Here is a 25085-nt window from a genome sequence, read left to right as displayed (position 1 = left end):
ACACAGCTCAGAAAAAGGCTCTGGTTCAAACCCCAGTTCCAAAAAAAAAAAAAAAAATTCTTCACAGGGTGCAGGGCCGAAGATGGACGTCACATGTCACAGAATGTGTGAACACCCCAAGAAGTCGTGCCCAGGAGGGGAGTCCAGACAGAGAGGAGGCCACGGAGAGCCAGAGGCCAGGGAGACACAGCAGTACAGGATGGGAAGCCGCTGTCACTGGCCTGCAGGTGGCCTGAGCAAGATCATCACCGTCAGCGGCTGGAGACCTGGGACCATGACAAGGGCAGCTCTGGCTGTGGCATGGTGCGGTGCAGCTGCCCGGTGCCAGGAGAGAGCGCCCGGCCGGGGCACTTGTGGTTTGAACTCTCAGGAGAGGGGCAGCACAGGAATGGCCTTGAGGGTTTTGCTGACAGGAAAGGGGTTTGGATTTTTTTTTCTTTTTTTTTTTTTGCGGTACCGAGGATCAAACTCAGGACCTTGCGCTTGCCAGGCAGGCACTTGTGCCACTGAGCTAAATCCCCAGCCCGGGGTTTGGACTTGTTAGGTAGGAAACAGAACTGAAGAAAGGGGCAAAGCCTCACATTTCAGCGAGCCCGTGAGTGCCACCCTTCCGTGTGTGCGAGGATGCTCTTTGCAGGGGCTTACACTTCAGAGCCCTTTCCTTTTGTAAAATAAATGCTAAGATGTTTCAACTTCCGGGGCATTGTGGAGACAGTACAGCACAGCACAGCACAGTACAGACAATCCCCGCTGTGAGACGCTGGCATGGCCGTCTGAGATGGGGGCCCTAGCTTACCGTCACGTCGATAGCCGCAGGCAGGCCGCCCGTCTGTACCCATGGGTGCACCTCGCACAGCTCCCGCCTCTGGTCCTCTGAGAAGCGGGGCTGAGACTTCTGCAGCAGCTGCAGCTTCTCTCTGTCCTCCTTCAGCACCGACTCCACATCCCTTCCCAGAGAGGAGGGCAGGTGAGCTTCAGATGGACTTATTTTCTACCCACTTTCAACATCATAACGTAGTCTTGGGAGATTTTGTTTCGTGCAAATTTCCTTTTGTTTAAGATCAATTATCTTGCTTATTTATCTAGTGAGACAGGTCTCACTATGCAGTTCAGGCTGGCCTTGAACTCACATCGATCCTTTTGCCTCAGCCTCCCCAGTGCTGGGGTCACAGGTGTGTGCCACCACACACGGGAATTCCCCTTGTTTAAAGTCAGTCTCCCTAGTGACTATCTACAGTCTTTCTGTTAAAAGGAGAATCTGGGTCAAGGTTTCGGTTTCCCTTTAAACCAGATGTGTTGCTGGGTATCGGCCAGTGCACCTGCCCCTGGCATAGCAGGTTAAGCTGGGGGACTCTGACCACCCCTGCCTGGCCACGCCAACACCGGCCTGTAGTGCCCCTCCGAGAGACAGACCTGAGTCTCCCCCGACTGACAGGACCCTGGCCTCCTGCCTTCCCTGCCTTGCAGCCCCCACTGTGGGGGTGCATGGGGTCCTCGGCAGAGGCAATGGAGGTGGGGACCTTCAACTCCTCGGCAGCCAGAGGGACAGACACCCCATTGTGCAGCAGAGCACAGAGCTGTCACGGGACTCAGGCTTGGGGCCAGGCAGGCGCTGCTGCAGCTCACTCGGCCGCACTGCAGGTCCTGGGGGAGCCCTGCTTCCCCTCTCACGCCCGCTGAGTCTGTGTATGACACGGCCTCCTGGGGTGCCTGACCATTCCAAGGATGACCTCCTGCTCTGGAACTCCTCACCCCAGCTCTTCCTGGGCCCCAGGGGAACCCCGAGCAGTTACCGGGAGGGCAGCTGGTACGTCATCATGACGCTGTCGTCAGCGTCCGCCATCAGCAGCCAGATGGGGTCCTGCAGGACGTACTTGATGAGATGCCTGCTCTCCTCCATGTCCGTGTTCACGTGTGCTTTGTGGTTGTTCTCGGAGGAGTCAACGCTTCCAAAGTACTTGCTGGTGTGACTTGTGTCACTGCTGCCTGTGGAAACACGACTGCAGCACATCAAAACCACGGTGGAGCAAAGGAGCCCAGCGTGGGTGCTTATGTGGTCACAATGCGGAGAGCCGGGGTTCTGTCAGGTGACGGGGCATGTGCGGTGGATCCTCCCCTCTTTCAGTGCCTAAAGGACCCAGATGATTCGAAGGTGGAGATCCGCCACCCTCGGGGAGGGGATCCTCGCCTAGGGCCCTCAGCTTGGTGCTGGACTCTCAGAGCCCTGCCCTTGCCTCCAAGCGCACACTGGCTGCAGCTGTGGGGCAGAGCTATATCAAAGCCTGTGAAGAAGCGCAGTGTCCTACGTGGAGGAGCAGCCCGCAGTGCCCCCTTGGGGCTGGGCACAGGCCTGGAGCCCAGGGGACAGGGAGCTGAGGTCTGAGCAGGGCATGTGCGACTCAGCCGCACAGCGGTGTGTGTTATCAGCGAGGTGATGGGCAGTAAAGGCTTGTCCGTGGGCGTACATTTGCAGAAGCCGGCTAAGTCAGGAGGGTGAACTGCTGCCAGGAGTCTAGGGGCTGACCCAACAAGGGCTGCCGGGGCTGAGGTCTGCGGTGACACTGAACCCAGAAGTAAAGAGGTAAGCTGTGGAACTGATGGCCCGGCCCTGCGTGTGCCCAGGACATGGGCAGGGCACACGCCTACATGTGTGTACCACTGGAGAGCGGCAGGGTGATGCACCCCTGAGCGCAGGCGCTGGCTATGATTCCGGTGCCAACCCGCGGCCCAGGACCCCCGTACCTGCCCCACTTCGGGATGCCTCGCAGCCCAGTGAGCTGGAGCCTAGGGAGTCCGAGGTGGCAGAGGCCCCGCTCCCAGACAGCGCTGACCCCGTGGCCGAGCAGAGGTCCTCATTCAGCAGGAGGTTGAGCAGGTCACTGGACGTGGAGAGGGCGTCGCTGTTCTGAGCGTCTGAGGGGTCGTCGTGCTTTGGGCACAGGGAGAAGACAGCAGCGTTTGTGAGGACTCGGTCCCACACACTGCCACACTGAGGGGGCCAGAGGTTGTGGGACTAGGTGAGCGATTTGCTGAAGCCATCTAATCACGTAGGAGTTGGGGACAGTCCCACCACGTTGTGGGCTTGGGCTCTGCGAACAACCTATGAGTCCGTGGTTTCGTGGACAGCAGACGTGGAACAGGGGAAGGCTGGCCACGCCTGGGACGCTCCTCATGGTGCCCAAGGCCCAGTACCCTGGGACCAAGGCTTGGGGGCACCCCTGCCCTAGGGTCCTTGGAGACCTGGAGGGCAGGCCAGAGACCTCAGAAACGGGACCCCACAGGGTGGGAGACGCCTGGAGAGCCAGTGTGTAGTTACACCCCGCTGACGCGGCGGCACAGCAAGCTCCCTGGGAAGCACACTAATGCAGCAGAGTGCCGCACCAGGGTGCTCAAGGCCTGGGGCACGGACCCTGGGGCCACGCTGCCCTTCCGTTCCCTTCCTGCCTTGGAGCCAGGCTCTGCGCCATCTCACTCCAAGAAGGCTGAGGCTGGTATTGACCGACTGTGTTTTTTCCTGGAGGACTCACTGAAACGCCCAGGCCCATAAGCCCTCTCCAACGTGTGCTGCTGCCTGGACTGCCCTGACACAGGCAGCCTATCACCCTGTGCTGGGATCCCAAGGGGACCAAGCTGACAGCCGACTCTGACAGCTGTGCGGCTGGGAAACACTTAACATCCAGCACCGATATAGTTGGGAGGAGCCTCAGTGCACCCAGATGCCCCCACCTGCACCTGCCTTGGAGAAAGAGCCCCAGGAACCCTTACTGTTGGAGGCGCCTTGGGCGGCCAGTCCCGAGCAGGTGTGCAGTCCGGGCCAGCTGACACCGTCGCTGTGGCCCCTGCGCTGCCCTCGGGAGCCTCCTCCAGCTGCAGCAGATTGAGCTGCAGGGGCGAGCTGCCCCGTGACTGGAAGAGCGGTGGGGAGACCCTGCCCGTGGCCACCGTGGCTGACGGTGGGGTGGCAGGGGTGGCCGGGCAGGAGCACGGCTGCCGGGGGAGGGAGGTCTGACTGGGGAACTCAGGCTGGGAGGCAGGGGTCATCTCGCAAGGGGGTGTGGGGTGGCCCGGATAGAAGGCCTGGGGCAGGCTTGCGGGGGCTGGGAAGGGGTAGCTAGGGAGCATGAAGGCCACCACAGGTGCCATGGGGGTGGGGAAAGCCAGGGGCTGCACTGCAAACTCGTGCTGGCTGCCCATGGCCACAGCGGGCACTGCGAAGCCAGGGTGGGGCACTGCTGGCGGTGACGCCACGGTGCCTGGCGCTGGCACTATTCCTGGGAACACGGGCAGGGAGTAAGAGGGCACAGGGGCAGGGAAGGGCACTGCGGGGCAGCTGGACTGAGACGTGTCCGAGGGTGACCAGGCGGTGGTGTTCAGGCCCACGAGCGGGGGCCGCTGGGGCGGGGGCCCCCCAGACCCCGTGCTCTCAGAGGAGTCCCGAGGCTTGGCCCGTTTGGACTTCAGTTTTCTGTTCTTGCCAGTTCTTTTCCAAGAATCCATTCCAGAAGCATTTCTTAGTCCAGGAGCCGCTGAAATGTGGAAAATCCGCCAGAGTTAAAATTAAAAATTTATGTGGTTTTGTCAACTCCCCAAGATTCACAGGACGGTGGAAACTGGGGCCCCTCTTAACTGCGGAGCTGCACTACTCCCTCCTTCCTCCTGGCAGCACCATGCCTTTCTTTTAGGGCAAGCAGTATTAGAAGGGCTCTATTCGTCCCAAATAAAAATAAAGACAGTTAAAAACCAGGCAAGTCTCCATTGTTTCCCAAGACCTGGACAAAAATTTTGGTTTGTGAAACCTGGACAATCGAACCACAAGCCTTGTCTAACTTCCTCATCTTTGACAAGTTTGATCACTGCTGTTCTCACGGAGGCGTTTCCGGTTTCACGGTCAGAGCCTGAGCACAGCCAAAGCTCAGAGGATGTCTCCGGCGTGGATCCCACGTTCCCCAAAGGCCCTTTGCTGGAAGCTCAGTCCCAGGTCCTGCCAGAGCCTCTCGGGGGCAGGGCCCAGTGGGGAAGTGCGGCCACTGGGGACCGCAGCCCTCAGCCTCCCTCTCTCTGCTTCCCGGCTGCAGTGAGGTAAGCATCTGTTCCAGTACACATTCCGGCTGTTCTGCCTCACCCCAGGCCCAAAGCAACGGAGTCAAGGGGCAGAAACCATGAGCCAGAATAGACCTTTCCTCTTACAAGCTGGATCTCAGGTGTTTTGTCATAGTGATGGAAAGCTGACGGTCACATCTGCCCCTAGAACCACACTCCTTTCTGATGGCAGGCGCTGTTGAGAAAAGGCTTTTGCCAGGAGGATGAGGGGCTGAACCTTAATGGAAGGGACTGTGGGTGTGTCCTCAGTGCCCCTCAGGGGGCCTCAGGGACCTGTTTCCCTCTCCCTCAGGCACAGTAACTTGAGCCTTGGGCAGAAGCTACGTGGGATGTCTCCTGTCCATAGGACCAGGGGGTTCTGCAGCTCTGTTACGACTGAAGGCAAACAGGCAGCCCAGCTGTCATGATTTAGATCTGAAGTGGCCCCCAGATCTCAGGTGTGAGGAAGGTGACCGGACTGCGGGGCACTATACTCCTCAGTGGATCCGTCCAGAGTTCCACAGCCGAATGTGCCGCTAGAAGGAGGGGCCCACGCGGAGTGGTCACTGGGACACGACCTGGAAGGGGGTACTCTTGCCCCCAGCCCCTCCCTTCTCCCTGCTTCCTGGCTGCCATGGGGCGAGCAGCTTTTCCTGTCCAGGCCCCTCTGCCATCTTGGTCCAGTCTTGGAGCCAGCCCGCCATGGACTGAAGCTGTGAGCCCAGATAACCTCTCCTCCTTCAAGCTGTGGTGTTGTGTGTCTGTCCCAGTGACGAGGGGGTGACTGAGACCAGGCCTGCTGCTCTGTGAGTGGAGCTTTGAGACTCAGCCTCTGTTCGGCAGTTTTCCTGCTAGAAACCTGCCTCCCGGAGGGACTGTGTCTCAAGCGCTGGGGCCCCTAGGTGCGACATCCAGGTCTGGGCAGGATGGTCCTAAGCAGCTGTACAGTCTGTACACAGGCCGCTGGGTGTGGGGGCTGGGGCTCTGCACCGCGCTGGGCCCGCTAGGCATCCGGGGGCTGGGGCTCTGCACCGCGCTGGGCCCGCTAGGGATCCGGGGCCTGGGGAGCGTCTTTTTCCCATCGCCACAGAGGTTCTCATGGGCTCTCAGTAAGCTCGAGTGGGGAAGAAGGAAAACAAAGATCAGAAGAGACCAAGCCTGTCGCAGCTCTGCAGCAGAGTGTTTGCTTAGCATGCCCAAGGCCCTGGCTTCGAGCCCCAGCACCCACAACAAAACAATAGGAAGGGAAAAGATGTAGCCCTTCAGGAGGCTGCAGCTCCTCTGCACCTCGCGGATGTTCCCTCGGTGTCGGCTCGAGGCCCAGGGGGTGTGGTCTGGGTGTGCCCTGGGCTCACTGATTGTGAGCCGAGAGCTGAGGGAGGAAGTGGCATCTCTGGCCAGGCAGCCACCTGTGTGGGGTCCCGGCAGGAGCCTGGGGCAGGGGCAGGGGCAGGGGCCCATCCATGGGGTGTTGGCGGGAGGTGGGAGTCACAGCCTGGGCCTTGCAGGTGGCTGGGATAAGGCTCTTGGATCAGAAAGCAGGTAGAGAAGGTGGATTATTTTGGTTCACTCCTTAACTTCAAGCACCCACAGGCTTCTGGCCTGAAAGGTACCTTTGTGCACCTCTGGGGTCTGCAGTGCTGGCTTGCGGCCAGCCCGGCTGGGGAGAAGGGCAGGCCTTGCTCCCTGAGTCCTCCGGGGTCTCCTGACAAACTGCCCGCCAGCACCGTGTTCATGCCTTCAGGCGGAACATGCTGCTTCTCCCAGGGTCCTGTCTGGAGGCCAGGTGGGGTCCCCGCCCTCAGGAAGTTCCCCAGCGAGGAAGGTGAGGCAGCCCGGCTACGGCCGACGGGCATTCTCCAGGGCTGGCCTGAGACTGTGTCCTTTTCACAGCGCCATTCCCTTGGGGACAAGAGGTTGCATCCCTGAAAAGTCCTCAGGCTACAAGGCCCTACAGAATCAGCCAAGGGCTACGTGTCACCAAGGGCTACGTGATGCACAGACTCGTCCGGGCTGGGGACATGTTGGGTCCTAAGACCAGCTGGACTCAGACCGTCCAGAAAAATGCTCTGGAATCCCTAGCTGGATTGACGCCACCACTCACCACGCTCGCTCAGCTGCCCCCGAGACCTCTCCTGCAGGTACTGGCAGTGGGCCTGCAGGATGTCCAGCCGCCGCACCTCCCGGAACTTCTGCAGGAAGCTCTGCTCCTCCTTCTGCGTGTGCGAGGCCAGCACCTCCTTGGTGAGGCCCAGCTTCTGCAGAGGCCCCTTCTCCTGGCCGAGGGCACCCGGAAGGCAGTCCAGGGACTCAGGCCCGCTGGCCGTGTCCTCCACCGTCTCTGTGAGAAGAAAGCACCCCTTCGCGGTCACCCACCCTGCGCTCACGGACGGCATAGATCAGGTGCTCACAGAGGAGGGAGTGGGCCTTCCTCTGGCTTCCTGAGGAAGCTCACAGTAAGGGGCGAGAGCAGAGCCCGGCCCCCATGCTCAGGACTCAGAACCTTCTCAGCAAGTGGGCTCAGGGAGATGCCCAGGCTGGCCTTGGCACCGAGAACAGACAGCAGGGTCGGGGCTGGTCTGTCTGGACTCGGGACCAGGCCTGGTGGCGGCTGTGACCACATGGCCTACGGGGGCGCACGGGGCGGGGCAGGGGGCCGCTGTGCCCGAGTGGGGACAGAACCTCTGACAGGCACCGTGCTCCTTCTCAGCTCCTCTCCCGGCAAGGCCCACATTCAAGGTGCGTTTTCCCGAGTTTCCTGAGGAGCAGGACACTCAGCTGAGAATGCCCGGGGCCGGAAGTCTCATCAAGACCCGCACTGGCTCCCGTCTGTCACCAGGAGCAAAGGCGGGGCGGAAGGCAGGCCCTGGCCCACCCGGGGTGCCAGGAGGGGGACTGGGTCCCAGTGCTGTCACCGCACTGCCGAGGGGCAGGCGTGCTGGGCCCCCGCTGGCGGCACCCCCTGCATTCTGGGAAATGGGGTTTCCAGGGCCCTCCTCCTGGGTTACAGCAGGGCTCCTCTGAGAAGCGTAGCTGAAAGTTTAAGATGGCAGTGAAGCGTCTCATCGTTACTTATAAGATCGGCTCTCCCCCGACACTCACAGGAACCTGCCGCATACCTAGTTCTGGCTGCGGCTTTTTGTCCCCGACGTGGACGATCGTGCTGCTGTAACTGCACTGGCTGGTGAGGGACACCACGCTCTCAGCCTTGCCGGGCAGCGCCAGTGAGCTTAGGCGGGCGCTCACTTCCGCATGGCTGCTCACCTTGGAGGGTGCCGTTGCCTCTGTGGGAGAGGGTGGGAGCACACCCGGACAGCGTCAGGACAAACTGTTCAGCTGCGGAACGAGGTGCGGGTCCCCACGCAGGCCCCCACGCAGGCCCCATGCCGGGCCGCAGCCCCCACCCCTGGACACTTGGGCCTGGCCTGTGCGCAGGACAAACGCGGTGAAGGGAACTCTAAAGCAGGAACAATTTCGCACTTAGGCCCCAAGTCCCGAGTGGGGCACAGCAGCTGGGCGGCTGGGGGCTGTCTGCACCCACAGCCCCCTGGTGGCCTGCAGCAAGGGACTTCTCCCACAAGCAAGAGGTGGCAGTAACAGCAAGCAGTGTGCCTCTCTGTACATGACTCCCAGTCTCTCGTGCGCTGTTCGGCGGGATTGTGGGTGACGCCGGCAACACAGCCCAGGGCGTTCACCTGACCCAGGGGCATGCTGACACACAGGCACGGGGCTGCCCTTGGGCGACAATGCAGAGCCGCACGGCTACGGCAGTGGGCTCAGGTGTCCCCGGGCCTCCTGCAGCCGGAACAGATTCCTGTTCCAATGCCCAGTGTTCCAGGAACCTGACTTCTAGCTTGTAAAATGCTGCTGACCCCAAGCTACTTTGATCTTTTTAAAAATAGTGACAGCCTTATTCTGTACCCGTGAACTGGTGGGACCAGTACGGGAGGGAAGGCATAGGCTTTAAATTGGGATGTGACCCCTGGCGGGGCAGCAAGCTTGCTGGACAGCTCAGAGCAGGCAGGGTACCTCCGGCGTGCAGCCCGGGGCTGACTGTGGCCTTTCGGGACGGGATGTTTGCAGGGAACTCGCACTTCCTCTTCAGGGTCGAGGCCTCACTGCAACTCTCCAAGTACCTGTATGCAGGGCAGTCTTCAGCAGGCGGGAGCTGTGGGCAGCACCCCCCAGCGGGGAAGGTGGGAAGTGGCTTGGTACCTGATGACACCGTCCAGACAGCTGATCTGCTGATAGGAGCAGGCAGGCTGGTCCTTGCAAGCCAGCTCATCGGGGAAACCGGCCTTGAGCAAGCTGGTCCCCGAGCTGTCCTTCTCTGCAACAGGCACAGCTTTCACCTGAGCCAGGGCACTACTTTGCATTTCTGAAAAACAAAACAACACAACACAACAGTTCTTTCATTGAATACCTGCTTCCAGAGGCACACTGTGCTCACGAAGTGTTTACTTCAACCAGTGGCAAGGCCGGGACAGAGTGTGCGCACACAGACTGCACGAGCAGTGACAGCTGGGCACCTAGGAGCCAGGGCAGCGAACACCAGGCTGCCCTGCAGAGGGAGCTCAGAGGAGCCACGCCTGGCCAGGCCTGCTTCTCTCTGGGGTTCAGGGCTTAGAAAGGGAAAGGCCAGGCCTTGGATGAACTCTAAATTTAGGGGCCAACAAGATCCCAGGGGGCTTATGCTGCATTTTCACACAGAACCTTTGCAGGAAGGCTTATACTGCGACAGCCACCTGGGCTGCATGCTGCAGCTTCTGGGCTGTCCCCACCATGGATACCACCTGCCTGCTGCCCTGCAGCCTGCAAGCAGGGCGCCGTGTCCCCAGGGCCCAGCACAGCACCATACTTTTCGGTGCAGGCAGGGCTGGTTTTGAGAACTGCAGACGGCAGAACTGACTGCAGAGACACTGTGCGCACACATGCACGCCCGCGTGTGTGCAAGAGCTAAGTGTGAGGGCAGAGCTGCTCACACTGGCGAGCAGGAGAGTGAGCCGAGCACACTCAGCAGCACGACCTGGGGCAGAGATGCACAGACCCACCTTTCCACAGGTCCACAGATGACAGATGCCAGTCCCTGATGCCCCTGCTCCTCTGCTAGCACACCCAGGACATGGGCACACCCAGGAGGCTACCTCGCTGCCCTTTGGTGAGCCCTAAACCACTACCCCTTCTCTCCACCAAACTAGCCTACTGGGAAGGACATTGATATATACGTGTTTTTTACCTGTAATTGATTTTTTCTTTTGTTTTCCAGATTCATGGGAAAATTGACTTTTGGTTTTGGTCTTGTTACCATTTTTACAAATCTCCTTGAAGAGAAACAAAACAAACATGTTATTCATTCTAGGAGACCGCTTCCCGTCTGTCCCCAGTGGGCGCAGGGCTGGAATCATCCCAGCGACATAGAGAAGGCTCGGTAGATCTGAGCGACCCATCAGAGATGCTGAGCTAGGCAGGGCTTAGGCGACGACCCTGAGGCTTAGCAGCGAAATGGCGCCAGAGGTTTCTTCTTTCTACCTCCGCGTAAATCTTCACTTCTGCTTGTGTTGCCTGCCCTGAAAATATTTTCCTCCAAATGCATAACCGTAGGTTCGAGCAGCTTGAAAGCATTCCAACACAGCCCTCAAGGGATCATCCCGGCTGTTGGGGCGGCAAGGACAGAAAGGGACATACGGCTCTCCGGTGCCGGGCCTCCTCCTGGCCGTTGCTGTCACTGGACGAGGTCTGGCTCATGAGGTGCTCGTGGGACCCGTTGCTGCCCAGGCTCCCATAGCCACTGGAGCCGCTGTGGGGCACAGGCTGCGGAGAACAGACACAGTGTATGGACACGTGGGCACCGCGTCCTCCCCAAAGGCGTTGCAGAGAGGGCAGCGCCTATGTAAGGTGGCACAGGGAGACCTCCTGCCCTCTACTCCAGGGTCGGGCTACAGGGCAGACTCCTGGCCTCTACCTGAGGTGTCCAGTTGAGGAGACACCCTCAATGAGGATTTGCTCAACCTACCCATCAGCACACACCTGTGGCCAGCCACAGTTCTAGTGGGTTTCAAAACCAAAACTTCACACAGGCACTGCTAGGCTCTGTGGCCTCCAGCAGAGGCCCAGGCATCTCCGTGGTGGTGCCAACAATGCCATACTGCTCTTTCTGAATGGCAACGTTCTGCATGCCCCGCTGCCGGCGCCTGGCCTTCTGGCTAAGCTGTGCCTCCACCATGAGGGTCGTGTGCACCGAGAGGCCAGGCTGGAGCTGGTCTGGGTCTGGGGTCCTCCTCCCTCTGGCTGCTGGCTCCTACACAGATGCTCGGTGGCAAGGCTGGGAAAAGCTCAAGGGTGTGTGTGGAGACCTCGGCAGCAGAGACTGTGCCCAACCTGGCCCTCAGGGACGTCCAGGAAAGATGGGTGAGTCATCTGAGTGGGCACTCCACAACCAGGGCACACGGGCCCCAGGGTGGCAGCGAGGCAGGGAGGGTGCAGGTACCCACCCACCTGCAGCAGCAGCCGGTGGATCTGCTCTGTGAGCTCCTGGATGCTGGGGTGCAGGACCTTCTCCTCCGCACACGGGGGCGCCGCGAACACGTCCTCATTCAAAGGGCCCCTGAGTGGTTTCAACGCATCCTGTTGGAAGGGCCCACGGGCCCCTCGGCACGACACCCACACTGCGCCTGATCTCCGAGCCCCACCTCCTCCCACCTGGGCCAGGTAACCACGTCCTCTCCTGCTCCCTCACGGGTGGGTGGCCAGGATTTGGGAGTGCAGCGCAGGGGACACTCACACCCTGACTTTGTGCCTCCCGATGATGAAGGAGATCTTGCGGCTCCAGGGGTTGACGAAGCTGGACCAGCTGGTGTCCAGTGTGATGTACTCCCCGTTCCGGGCGCGGAAGCGGATGGGGGAATAGTCAAAAGGCTGCCCGCTGGACTGCAGGACTGGAGGCGAGAATCCTTGTTAGGGCGGGAGGGGAGCCCGGGAATCACAGGTAACCTCAGGGCATGAGCACTCCTCCAGCCCTGCTTTGGCTCTTGACTGCAACAAGGATGGTTTCCTGTGCCACTGCGTCTGAGGGCTGGCCTTGGTGGTGACATGCGTCGTCCCCTCCCCTGGCTGGCCGGTGCTTCCTAGCCACTGCTGAACGATGTCCCCCTCCCATCACTGAAGCCAAGAATAAAGGCCACACGCCTGAGACCTGGGACGTCCGGCCACAGGGACCCCACATGAGCTCTCCTCTCTCTACAGATGAGGTGCTGGGACTCAGGTGGGGAGCAGGGCATCCCCCTTGCCCGTGTCCTCAGCTATCTAACTCTTCTGAGCTTGTGTAGCAGCAGGGAGGAGCCCCAGGAGCACGCAGGGGAGCGCGACCTACTCTTTCGGTGGATGGCGAGCATCAGGGGCCTGTCGCTGGGGTGCAGCTGCACCAGCACGGGCGTCTCAATCAGGTCTTGAGGTAAGTAGCCCAGGAGGGGGACCGCCCTGCAAGGCAAGGGGACCCGAGCTGAGTGGGGGACACTCTGGAGGACAACTGCCAGAGAGATGGCTGAGCAGGCCGCCTCCGGGAGCTGACTGCCTCCAGGTTCCCCAAGGTCTGGATATGGGCGCCAAGGAAGGGAAAGCCAGTAGTTTGAATCCCAAAGCCACAGGACGCAGGGTCCACGTGCGCCTGTGCCACGTACGCAGGAGGTTCTCCTCCTCTGGCCTGCACGCTGTGGCTTGAATGAATCTCCTGCCGAACCAATTGTGGAACATTTTTGGACTTCTCTTCGTAAGGTCTTTTCTCTTCTCTCGCATCCTCCATCAGGCCGGCCACACGTGGCCTGCTATCTAACTGACTCTGCCCTGAAGGCCCTCTCCAGGTGGGTCCAACTCAGGAAGTCTTGTTGCTGGGGTGGCCTCGCCTAGTCCTCCAGCCCGGCTGGTGAAGGAGGTCGCCAGGGCCTTGGTGTGGCGGCTCAGGCCTTCTCCAGTGCTCAGCTGCTTCTGGGGCCCGCGTCCCTCAAGTGGGTGCGTGGCTAGGGAACAGCCCCTCCACAGGGCCTCAGCGCGCCGGGCCTCCTGCAGCTGTTTCCCCCGCTCTTCCTCTGCCACGCAAGGACACCCTGCTGAGTCTTCCTTCCCGGTGGTGCAGAACTGGCTTGTGGGCCTGGTGTCACCCTGACTTCCTCCTCTCACTCCTGTGCTTGCCTCAGGCAGGGAGGACACAATGTCCCTGGCACCCTCCCAGGTCACAGTCCGCCTGGAGGAGCAGGAGGGGAGGAAGGCGGGGGAGGAGGAGAAAGAGGAGGGGCGAGGAGGGGCCCAGGACGAGGCAGGAGACCACAGGCCCCGGGAAGACTCCAGAAGAATAAAACTCCTGGGAACACTGGCCAGCGCAGCTCCTGACTCCACCCTGGTCCTGGTGCTCAGGCAGGGCAGGCGAGGGCCACACCCGGAAACTCTCCACAGAACTTCTCCAAGGTGGCTCTGCAGAACACTCCCGAGCCAGCCAGGCCAGAGGGCACGGCCGCCCGGCTGCTGGCAGAGCACGGAGTCCTCACAGGCAGGTGGCCTGGCTCAGTGCAGACAGAGGGAAGCCCGGAGCCTCCAAGCATCGAGGAGGGGACCTGGCCTATTTTAGGAGGCCCAGGGTGCTGGTCCCTTTTGGCCCTGCCTGTGCTGCTTCCCAAGGACACCCCTCTGTCCCTGCAGCAGCTGTGGGGCTTCACGTTTTCACACCTCTGAGGAGGAGCTGGAGAGGCTCTCAAGGGGGCACAACTGGCACGCAAGCTGGAAGGCCCTGTGAGACCCTGCTAGGCGGCTGCAGCTTCGACCCTGATGTGGGCCCTGGGTGCCCTACCCCTTCTGTCTCAGACCATGAGCACAGGCTTTCTGGAAACCCCCACTGACACCGTGTGTGTGTGTGTGTGCGCGTGTGTGTGTGTGTGTGTGTGTGTGTGTGTGTGTGTGTGTACCAGAGGTTGGACCCGGAACTTTAACCGAAGGCTACATCTCTAGTCCTTTTTTATTTTTGAGACAGGGTCTCAGGAAGCTGCCCAGGCTGGGCCTAAACTTGAGATCCTCCTGCCTCGGGCTCCCAGAACATTGGGATTGCAGGTCTGCTCAGCTACACTCAACATAATAAGTAAAAGGAGCACACTATCAAGTAGTGATAAGAGTAGCATGACTACATAAACCGGTAGCATACCTGCTTACCGTCATTAGCAAGTATTATGCACTGTGTGTGTTATACTTTTGCAGGACTGGGAGTGCAGTGGGTTTGCTTACACCAGCATTACCACAATCACCGCACTTCCTTGTGTCACACCCTCACAGCAGCTATGTCTTCCCTTGGTGACCGGAATTTGTTTGCTCCATCATGAAAGAACTGAGACGAGTCATGCCCACGTACAATTCCCCATGTTGAATGTAATCATGTACTGCAAATATGTACTAGTAAAAGTAAAAACTTAAAAAACTCATTTTGGGACCATCATCGTATACACAGCCGCCACTGGCTATGCAGAATGCGGCACAGGGTCCATATAGTCAGTATTTCTGCCTATTATGTAGGTGAAATGCACACGCCACCCTGCTGTAAGTCCAAACAGCCCTCTGAGGTTTATTTAGCTGTTACTAAGTAACTACCAAGGGCGTCTCGAGCGACCTGCCCGTGTAAAGATCCCAAGACATGCAGCAGGAGGGGCTGGGCCACGGGCGTGCGACACCACTCACCTCTCATCCACGTCCTGGAACAAGCAATTCGGCGTGTGTGTCGTTGTAAAAATTCTCTTCTCAGGAGGAATCCTCGGGGCTGAAAGAACAGAATTTTGCACACTTCGGATTCTCAGAAGTAGTTATGTTACACTCTCTAGAAAACTCCAGACGGTTTCAGGGCAACAGGCGGCGATGGAGCTCGGGCGCTGAGCCCACTGCCGGCAGGGCAGGGCAGACGGAGGCCATGACCCCCACCACGGTGCCCCTGCTCCACAGCTAGCCTGCTCAGCAGGACCCCCACGTTCACGGGACCACGGGGCCGTGCGGGGTCTTCTCAGCAACGCTGTGCGTGCTGACCACGTTCAGTGTTTTAATGTGAAGCGGGAGTGCACATTTGGACTCAAGAGTCCTCAGCAAGTGCCGCTGCGGTGCAGAACTTCAGTTCTAAGGCAGCTCAGCAAAAGTGACAGCGTAATTCGATAAAGTAAGTCATCTATCCACAAATGTCTTCAGCTGCGGAACTCCAAAGTCTCTTATTCTTGGAGACTGGTCACTTGGGGGAGTAACATGTTGAAATCTAGGAGGTCCCTCTAAACCCTTACTGCGTGCTCAGAGGGAGTGCTCCACACCGGGCTTCTCTGAACTCTTACTGCGTGTTGAGAGGGAGTGCTCCACACCAGGCCTCCCTGGGCACGGGGAAGAAAACCACGCGCTCGCTTTGAAACGCTTTTCTTTCCCTGGCGAGAGTGCTTTGTGGGAATCGTTGTTGGCCTCTCAGGGGCATGGGCAGCCCAGTGACCCAGGCTATGGGGGCTCCTCCTAAACCTGCTCCCAGAGAGGCCGGGTCCCTGGATCACGGGGCCACGACTGCGGCAGATCCAACCACTGCAGTGTCACAGCACGGTAGCTTGAGAATCACAGAATGATGCCACATAGGGGCCCAGCACTACGGGTCCTCTGGGCTGTGAGGGAAGGACCTGCACCTGTTTCGGGCGGAAGGCCAAGCTACAGCGAGCATGGGCAGAGGAGCGGACAGGGTGAAGGCTGGGGCGAGATCACACTGCACTCCTGGGATCACCGGGAAGCTAGTGTGGGTGGGCAGGAAGAAAAACCCAGGGGATGGCGGGGCAGTGGAAGGAGGTCGCCAGCACTTTGTATCTCAGGGGCCGAAAAGCCCAGGGCACCTAGACGAGAGAGGCGCCAGGACTGCTCTCATTCTGCAGACAAAAGGAAAGCGGCCAGGGGAGGGCCGCAGTGAGACCCTGGTGTCACTTTTGCCTGCCCAGTGGGGATGCGAAGGGCGTGCGCTGAGCTCAGGGAGGATGGAGGCCAGCGCTCACGGGGCGAGGCAGGTGGACAGCCCTGCTGTCCCAGTGGCCCAAGCGTGGCCAAGGGCAGGGCTTACCCTCGTAGCCTGAGTGCACCTTCTCCGCCAGCAGCAGACAGCACAGCTGGCTCTCGGCTCCCAGCGGCTCCTGCACCTTGACCAGGTAGGGCGTCATGCGGAACGGCTGGTAGCAGATCTCATCCTCATGGTTCTTACCGACACTGTGGGCAAGGAGGGCGGAGGTTGGAGTCCCACGGAGAGCCAGTCCTCGGCTGCTGCTCGGCCACTGTCCTGGGCAGCTCCTCGTGGCACCCAGGGCACATGGGAGGTGGCGAGCACCTGGGCCTGTGTTGCTGGCCCACCCCATGCCTGGGCCCAGTCCTTCGGACCAGCACAGGGAAGCGTCCATGCCTGGCCAGGAGGAGGTCTCCTGAACGACGTGCACTTGGACCAGGGAAGCTGCCCCTGCTGTGGGGTCCTGAGCCCCAGGAACTGGCCCAGGGTCATTCCTGACTGGATACCCATCCGGTCACCCTGTCCTGCACCAAGAGCCTACTGGGAAACTGTGGGACTCTGACCGGAAACACAAGCAAACCAAAAGCTGCATGTGCACAGCCCCGGGGCACACCTTCCCTGGCCATGTTCCTGGGGTGCCACTGTCCACAAGGAGCAGGGAGCCCACCATCAGCTCTTCTCTTAGCACCTTGTGTGCATTTGAAGCACACTGATAGAGTGAGTTTCCACAGTCACTGCAGGGCTGGGCCTGCTGGGCCTGCACAGGGCTGAGGGCAGTGGACACACGCACCCTCGGCTCCTCCACAGGCACCGTGGGGCGAAGCCGGCACCGCGCTCTTGGTCAGGGGACCCAGACTCACCTGACACGGCAGAAGAAAGACTTCTCCTCCATGCATTCCTGAGTGAAGGAATCTGGAAGAAACAGCCCCATGTCACCCACCCGTCGGAACAGGTCTGAATAGACAGCCCACTCCGCTTCTCTGCGGGAGGAGGAGCAGGCTGGACGCTGGGGAAGCTGCTCCCTTGCCAGGCACGGGGGAGCCCCACGTCAGAAAGCTTTCACTGCCTACTCCTTGTTATGTGAAACATACTGCAGCAGCATGCCGAACACTGCACTATGCAGGGCTAGAGCATTAAAGCCAGGAGCGGAGCATTTTGGAAATGGCCCAGGAGGCCCACTAGTGCTTCCCCCTGGGGCACACAAAGAAAGCCCTGAGCACCTCAAGCTACCTATTTTGGGGGTATTCAGTTAGAACAGAAACAACTCAAGGCTTGCACCAGCACTCTGAAAAATATTAACTTACTTTAAAATTTAAAATGTTTAGTAACAACCTGAGAGAGATGTTTCAAGAGAGTGTGAAGACATTTTAAAAAAGGAATCCTAGGCTCTGCTTATTCACGCTTACGAGTTGAAGAAGGGGACGTGCAATGGCTAGCTGGGACAAGGCCTCTGAGAATCCACCCAGGTGCCCCTTTCGTTCAGACTATGATTTGGATGTCACCATGGTGGCGGTGGGGGACAGCGTCACCCCCTTCCATGGTGAGTCCACTGGCAGAGCGACACCTTTCTGCTGAGCAGCCTGACCGTGCCTACACCCTCTAACTCACTGAAAATGCCCATGGTCTGACGGACGGCCCGGGTTGCCCTTGGGGAGGAGAGGGCACCACCCTAATCCATAGAGTGTGCCTCCTCTTTGTGAGGCAGCCCCCCAACACACCGCACAGTCGCCGGGGATGCCTGCTCATGGGGTGCAGCTGCCAGGCTGGTGGGGAAGAGGGCAGCATCCTGCCCGGCCCCCACTGCTGGTGGAATGGGAGTGGTGCTGGCGCTCGTGGTCCCTGGCCTGTGAGTGCCCCCACCCCCGGTAGGCCTTGTAGGAGAAATGGCGATGATTCCAGGTGCCCAGGCCAGGAGTGGCGCTCGGCCAAGATTCTGACCACATCCAGTTTGACTCGGGCAGCTCTGGCCCTGCCCTTTGCTCTGCGTCTCCCCGGCTGGTCAGCAGCTCTGGATCCTCGGTTCACCTTCAGCTCCGATAGTTGGAGCCCAGAAGGGACGAGTGGCCATCCGGTGCAGAGAAGTGTCACAGGCTTCCAGAGGGACCTTCTGCTGGCTGCCCCGGTCAGTGAGCGCACAGAGGCGCAGGACAGGCTGGGCGGCCGGGCGCACCCCTCTCCTCTCCAGGACCCCACCGGTCTGACCCTCACAGGCCCTCCGCACTCCTGCTCAGAAAGGCTGCGCTGGTCGAGGCAGCGGGGATTGGAGCCCTGAGACTCAAAGTCTTCCAACCAAGCCAGGGAAGAAGAAAAAGGCATAAGGTTTAACCGCAAGAACCCAAGGCCAGGAGGCAGGAGAGGGGCCCGCAAGGCGTAGTGGGGGCAGTTGGGACGGAGGCCGCCAGCTCAGGTGGCCCCTGGCTTGGACGGCACCCGGGACTGTTTTTCTTCATTTAACTGAACATCTGAGCCTAGGAGGTGTTTTTTCTCACTTTTATTCTTTTCTGAGCACTGGGAATTGAACCTGGGGTGCTCTACCACTGATCTACACTGTAGCTTTTTTTTTTTTTTTGAGATAGGCTTACAATAAGTTTCTCAGGAGGGACCTGCACTGGTGGTCCTCCTGCTTCAGCCTCCTTCAGTGCTGGGGTTTCAGGTGTGCACCACCATGCTGGGCAAGACCCGTGGTTTATGAAGAATCCAAGTCTGCTTGGGCTCACAGCTCTCAGGTGCGAAGTCCAAGGTGCGGGGCCGGGGCCTGCTGGGCACAACAGTGCACGCCCAAGATATGACGGGGCAGCCCCGCTTCAAGCTGGCCAGGTGCCCCGCGGGACGGACTTGGCCCGGCACAGTGAGAAGAGCGCTGTGAGAAGGGCGCTGATGCCTCCTGACAACTCAGCCACCTCTTAAAGACCCCCTCCCAACAAGCCGCACACCTACGCGGTCCAAGAAAACTCAAGTCCTGCTCAGAACACCCAGTGCAACCCCTCAGACCACAGCCCTAGTTTACACGTGTTCCAGCGCCAACTCAAAATCCCAAGGTCCATCTGTGAGCCTGTGAAGCTGAACACGCACCCTACGCCAGTACAGCAGCAGGGCAGGTGCCAGGGGACATGCCCGGCCCGAGCACGTGAAACCTAGAGCGCCGATGTCACACCTTAGGCCACAGGGTCCTCCTGTACGCCACACGCCACCTCCTGGACACGGGGGCCTGCTGGTCCCCCAGTCCAGGCCACCCGGCCAGCAGGGCTCTGCTGGTTCCATCCACATTCAGCGCTCACAGGCTGGGGCTGCACACGATGGCTCTCACAGGTGGTGTTTGACGACACTGGTGGCCCTACCTCCTGCAGGCACTGAGGGGAGACTGGCAGCGCTGCACCATGGCAGGCATCTATCTGCCTGGGCCTGAGGGATCCTGCAACACCTTCTTTGGTTGCAGTGCAGGAAGCCACACCTCCTGGAGGCGCAGCACCAGCTGCACACCGCAGGGGGGTGGGGGCTCACCCTCTGGAGCCCTGGGCAGAGCTGTGACAAGGGCTGAGCTCGGGTGCAGGGGCAGGGCCCGAGGTGCTCCAGGTAGTGAGCTTTTTCTCCCCCGGCCTCAGAGGCTCCCGGAAGCCTCCGCCCCGCTGTGCAGATGGACGGCAGCTGCTCTCTTAGCCGTTCTCCAAGGCGCCTGCGCCCCTCCGCGCTCACTGCTCCACTCTGCACCACGCGAGCGTCGGCTCTGCCTTGAGTGGAAACCTTTCTTTCCATCACCGGCCTCGCCCGTCTCACCGCATGCAGCTAAGCCAGTGCGGGGTTGCTTGGGCATTTCTTCTACCAGAACCCCGGTTCCTCACACGAGCTCCGCCTTTCACCAGCCCAGGCATGAGCAAGATTTTGCCAGAGTCCCTGCTAGTTCACCGCAACTACAGCTTTATCCTGGGTCTCGGGATGACGTCCTCCTCTGCCACGCACACTTTCGTCGATGCCGCTGCTCTGGGAGGCGCTCCCGCCCTCCTCATCCCCATCTTCTCCTGAGCCCGCCCCAGGAGCCCCCAGGGCTCAGGCAGTCCCAGAGTCACTTCAGAGCTCACCAGCCACCACCAGTTACTCATCCCCAAAGCTGCTTCTCCGTGGTGAGGAGAGCTGCACCAGTGCCCCATGCCTTGGGCCTCATTCCTTAGTGCGTTTAGGCTCATCCAGTGTACGGTTCTGGAGGCCGGGAGGTCCAAGGGCACAACACCAGCACCTGTCCAGCCGCTGGTCCCACCCAGGGCAGAGGAGACACACAAGGGGCAGCCTCGCTTTAGGACGACACACTCCTTGGTTCTGATCCAGTCCTGAGAGAGGGAGAACTGGGCCCGGTTGAAAGGCTCCAATCCCTCAAGGCCACACCTCAACACCCCAAGGCCACGTCACCTGTCTCAGAAGGGGCCAAGTCATAGCTGAACCATAGCAGGTGGCACGCACGAGCGCAAGACCCATCAGCAGCAGGCAGAGGCCGGAGGCGGCCACGCCCAGAGCTGCCCAGGGGTGGGAGACAACAGCTCACTGCTGAGACTGGGAAGCGAAGCCTGGACATGAGGGGCACGGGGCAGTGGGCGCTGCCCGCGCAGGTCCCGGGAAGGTGCCACCCAGTGCACAGACGAGCAGTCTGCACTGCCCCGCAAGTCGGTGGCTTGCACCCAGAGGACTTCACAACCTGGTCTCCCAGAGCTGCCCCAAAGGTGATGAGCCCGAGAAGTCACCCGGAATGTCCCACACCTGTCCCTTACACTGCTGTGGCCAAAGGGACAGGGCACCTAGCAGATGCCCTGGGTTCCCCCTACTGTGTGTCCAAGGTGCCGCTCCCTCACAACTTCGTTTCTGAAGTGCTGGACACTTCCTGAAATCTCACCTCTGAAGTTTACAAAAAGGCTATTTTTTTTTCCCTCTAAATTTACTCTGAAGAGATGAACAACTGTTTACCTTTCACCTCTGACAGCAGGGCTGGTCCCTGGCAGAGTGAGTGGAGAACCAGCTCCGGGTCCCCACCCTATCTGAAACGCCTCCCTCTGAGCACAAGGCACACGCGGGGCTCGGGCTCACCGACTCCGCCGCACACGCTCCAGGACGGAAGCCTGCAGGGGGTGGTGGAGCTGTGGAACACGCTGACGTCGTGGGGCGCCAGGAACTCCACAAACTTGGCGTCGCTGAAGGTGTCCCGCTTGCAGTGAAATATGGATGCCACTTGGCTAGAGATGTACAGGATCTTCCCCGAAACCAGGGACACAGCCACAGCAAACATGTCCTGGAAAGGCGGATAGCACTCAGGTGTTGCGGAGTGGGTGGAAGGCGAGGCAGGCGGGGAAACCGGAAGGAGCGGCCACAGAAGCTCAGGGGTCTCTGGGGCCCTGGCCTCAGCCCTGACACGCACAACTCCACTCTCCCTGTTCCAGATATTGGGGTGCAGCATGACGGCATCTGAAGCAATGCATCAGGAGCCCTGGTGTCCTGACCTCTGTCGTCTCGGGGTTGAGTGCAGTGGAGGGCAGCCCCCCACTTACCTGGCTGCTCACCCCGGCCTCTGCCAGCCCTGCTTTCTCAGGGACCTGGGGCTGTCTGCAGGCCCTGGGCCAGACGTCCCCTGGTCACACTAGAGCAAGGACACGGGGAGGGCCAGGAGCCTGTGCTGCGGCCACTCTCGCCACAACCCCAGCCCCTGCTGGATCTGGTCCCACTGCCGGAGTGCCTGGAAACCTCCTGTCCCGACCTCACCGAGAAACCTGTGGGCCCTGCAGTCTCTAATCTCAGTGCCCACCGTGACCACGAGGTCTGGACAAGTGGATGGCCACCAAGTCTGTCTCCTCACCCAGAGAACGTGGATACTCGCAAGCTGTGGACAAGGCTGTCCAGGGGTGAGGAGGACAGTGTCACACAGACAGGCAGCGGCCCAGAGCCTGAGGGCGCTCCAGACCCTGGCCTCACCTCCTATCTGTGGGGCCACGCACCATTTCCTGGAACCCGAGCTCCTGCCCTGCGGCAGTGGCTGCGAGGACCGGCACTCGCCCGCCAAGCACCCGCATCATTTAGAGAATGGGCCCTGCAGTCTCTAATCTCAGTGCCCACCGTGACCACGAGGTCTGGACAAGCGGATGGCCACCAAGTCTGTCTCCTCACCCAGAGAACGTGGATACTCGCAAGTATTTAGGCCCATTTAGGAAGAACTCACCGCGTTCTTCCCCATGTACTCAGAGGTGACGCCCTCCACCTGCTCCACAGTGTAGGAGGGCACGTCCACGCTGCAGGGCTGGCTCTCGCTGGACATCAGCAGCTGGTAGTACTCCTCGTTAGCTGCGGGAAAACCACACGCACACTCAGCAGCCGAAGCCCAGAGGGCGGCACAGTCTGCTGGGGTTTCGACCTGCGAGGCCCCCAGCACCTCTGCCCTCATGGGGGGGACCTTCGCCCAGTGATTGGATTTGGGGCCTGGCTGGAAGAGGCGGCACTGGGGCAGGGCCTGGAAGGTTCCTCTCAGTCCCTGGCTCCTGTTTCCTGTGTGCCAGGCCCCCTGCTGTGCTGTCCTGCCTTGGAGCCAGCCTGATGGACTGGAACATGAGCTAAAATAGACGTCTTCTCCTTTAAGGTGTGGGTGCTGGGTGTTGTGTCTCCGCAGCCAGCGAGGAAAGGGACTGGGCTGCTGTCCCTGACTCCTGTGGGCGGGGCTCCATCTCTCTCAAGTGAACAGGGCCGATGTGGACCGTGTCTCCCCGACACAGATGGCCTCAGGAAGTGAGCTGCAGAGCACGCTAACGAGTGGACACGGGGAACCTTCCCCGCTAACCTTCAGAAACACCAGGCCCGGGTTTCTGAAGTTTTTTAAATGGTAAGCACTCTACTTAGGTAACACAGGTGCAGAGTTCTTTCCCAGAAGGATCTGCAATCATGGTGTAACACTGTGTGTCCACATGGCACCAGGGGCAGGGCCCTCAGCTGACCCCGGCTGATCCTATCAGACCCTTCCATCCAGCAGAACCAAGCAGGGCTTAAAGCACCGAGCAAGGCGCAGACCCAACATCTGAAGGAAGGAGCTGAAAAGAGGCTCTGGGCCCTTGCAACCCTGGGCTCATCAGCAGGGCTCTGAGTGACCGAGCTGGTCTCTGGGTGTCGCTGCTCAAGGACCTTGGTGGCCCCTACTCCAGACAGGTGCTAGCTGTCGTCTCCACCGGCCAGCGGCCCCAGGAGGATGGGACCCAGGGCTGTGGTCTGGAGTTTGACCCGGGCCCCCGAGGAGCAAGCGAGGGAGTGTATGTTCCCGTGGTGTGGTGGTGAGGCCTTTGGACCACGGCTGGGTCTCATCAGAGCGAGACTTCTCCACCTTCAGAAACTGGTGGATGTCCGAGCCCAGGTACAAATCAGATGTAAACTGCGGGACAGTGCACACAACATTTGGCAGAACTCCTAGGTTTTAGAGGAGCTGCAGACCCCAAGAATTTCACCCCTGACCAAGAGAGTCACTTGGGACCGAAGATGCCAGCTGCTCGGGCAGCTCCTTCCAGAAAGCTCACAGAGCCATCAGGTGCAGGGTTCCCCACAGAGCACCGGAGGCAGAGTCAGGCCCCCGGGGCCTCATGCAGCGCCTCAGGTCTGACCAGCTCTGACTGGCAGCCAGGGCTGTTTTTTCAAATGAATCTCATGAAATGGACAGTAGGGAGATGAGCAGCCGCCCCAGTCATGAATGAGCACACCCAGCACACCGCACAGTGATACCCGGCTCCAGACCCAGAGACTGGCTCCAGTGAGCTGTTGGCTGCCAGGAAAAGTGGAGGGCTGCCTGCCTGCCCTGACTACCAGGAGGAGCCTTACCCTTCCTGGGGCCAGGCCTCCGCACAGCCAGCCGTGGACAGAACCAGCCTCAGCTTTACCTGAGGTGCCAACTTCCTCTGCTGCAGCACAGAGCTCTCTGCTTTCGCTGGACACAGCCGTGTCTGCGCCCTACTGGTGGGAGGCCAAGTGCAGGAGGAAGATGGGGTCCCCTCAGAGGTGCTGGGGGCCAGCAGGTTTACTAAACGGTGGGTACCTGCACCCTGAGCTGCGTCTCACAGCCTCTGTTCAGAATCCTGCACTGCATCTGTGAGTTCTACACCTGTCCCTGCAGGAGCTTTCATCTTGCTCTTCACTGGCCAGTTCTAAAAGCCTTTCCTAGTCTGCCTTCTGATACAAAGTCCAGACACACACACGTGGGAGCAGGCGCTGCCCTTTGGAGGCCCCGGGACTGCATGTTTGACGGCTAGCGTCACGCCGCCCTGCCTCCTCCTTTCCTGGCTGAAATGGCCATAGGGTGGAAATTCACAGGACTCTAGGCAAAGAAGAAATGAAGTGCCGAGTTTCTGAATCCAAAAGCCTGAGATCTGGCAAGAGCCTGCTTCTCACTCCCTTTCACCTCTCGCGGTAAAGGTGGGCAGGTCCTCAGCTGAGTGGCCCGTGCTTCCACCCTGCCTGCCCACTGCACCTGAGGGGCCGTACGTGAGGATCTTACTGGACTCAGGCCCACACTGACCGTCCTGCAGGACGCCTCACACTCCTGGGCACAGCCTGATGCATCCTGGAGCACAGCATGCATGTGGAGTAGACACCACAGCGATCGAAAGATGCAGTGAAAGTTTAAGCTTTTTTAAAAAAAGAAACCATAATGTAGTAAAAGATAGCATTGCCAAGAGCAGTGGGGTATGGGATACGTGCGCTCAGAGCGAGGGGGGAGATTTGAGGCAACGGCCTGCTACTGTAATATGTGTTTTTAAACGTTCGCTGTATCTTTAGACCACTGCTTGCTAATCTAATGTTTATGGCAATTCCTGCCAAGTAAAATAGGACAGTGTGTCCTCGTGCACCTTATTCTCCAGATCTGGCACTGTGTGACTTCTGGCTCCTCCCCAAAATCAAAATGACCATGGAAAGTAAATGCTTTGCATCAATTCAGACATCAAGGCAGCTACAACAGTGCGGCCCC

General features: G+C 59.8%; 1 protein-coding gene across 1 annotated transcript in view; it reads right to left on the bottom strand.

The window, feature by feature from the left end:
• Positions 1–25085, bottom strand: part of Per2 (period circadian clock 2) — a gene marked incomplete at its 3' end in the record, with an annotated part of 37465 nt that overhangs the window by 3457 nt on the left and 8923 nt on the right. Inside the window, 18 exon segments of the mRNA XM_005411189.2 lie at positions 797–947; positions 1794–1986; positions 2743–2929; positions 3766–4526; positions 7184–7420; positions 8199–8363; positions 9109–9215; positions 9295–9457; positions 10316–10400; positions 10765–10890; positions 11575–11683; positions 11861–12014; positions 12449–12555; positions 14791–14869; positions 16178–16320; positions 16975–17026; positions 21185–21386; positions 22308–22429. Of these exon segments, the coding sequence (XP_005411246.1) occupies positions 797–947; positions 1794–1986; positions 2743–2929; positions 3766–4526; positions 7184–7420; positions 8199–8363; positions 9109–9215; positions 9295–9457; positions 10316–10400; positions 10765–10890; positions 11575–11683; positions 11861–12014; positions 12449–12555; positions 14791–14869; positions 16178–16320; positions 16975–17026; positions 21185–21386; positions 22308–22429 (3143 nt within the window).

This window comes from Chinchilla lanigera, unplaced genomic scaffold, assembly GCF_000276665.1.
Source record: "Chinchilla lanigera isolate Chin_1 unplaced genomic scaffold, ChiLan1.0 scaffold00141, whole genome shotgun sequence".
Classification (NCBI taxonomy): domain Eukaryota; kingdom Metazoa; phylum Chordata; class Mammalia; order Rodentia; family Chinchillidae; genus Chinchilla; species Chinchilla lanigera.
This window is presented reverse-complemented; position numbering and strand designations above follow the sequence as displayed.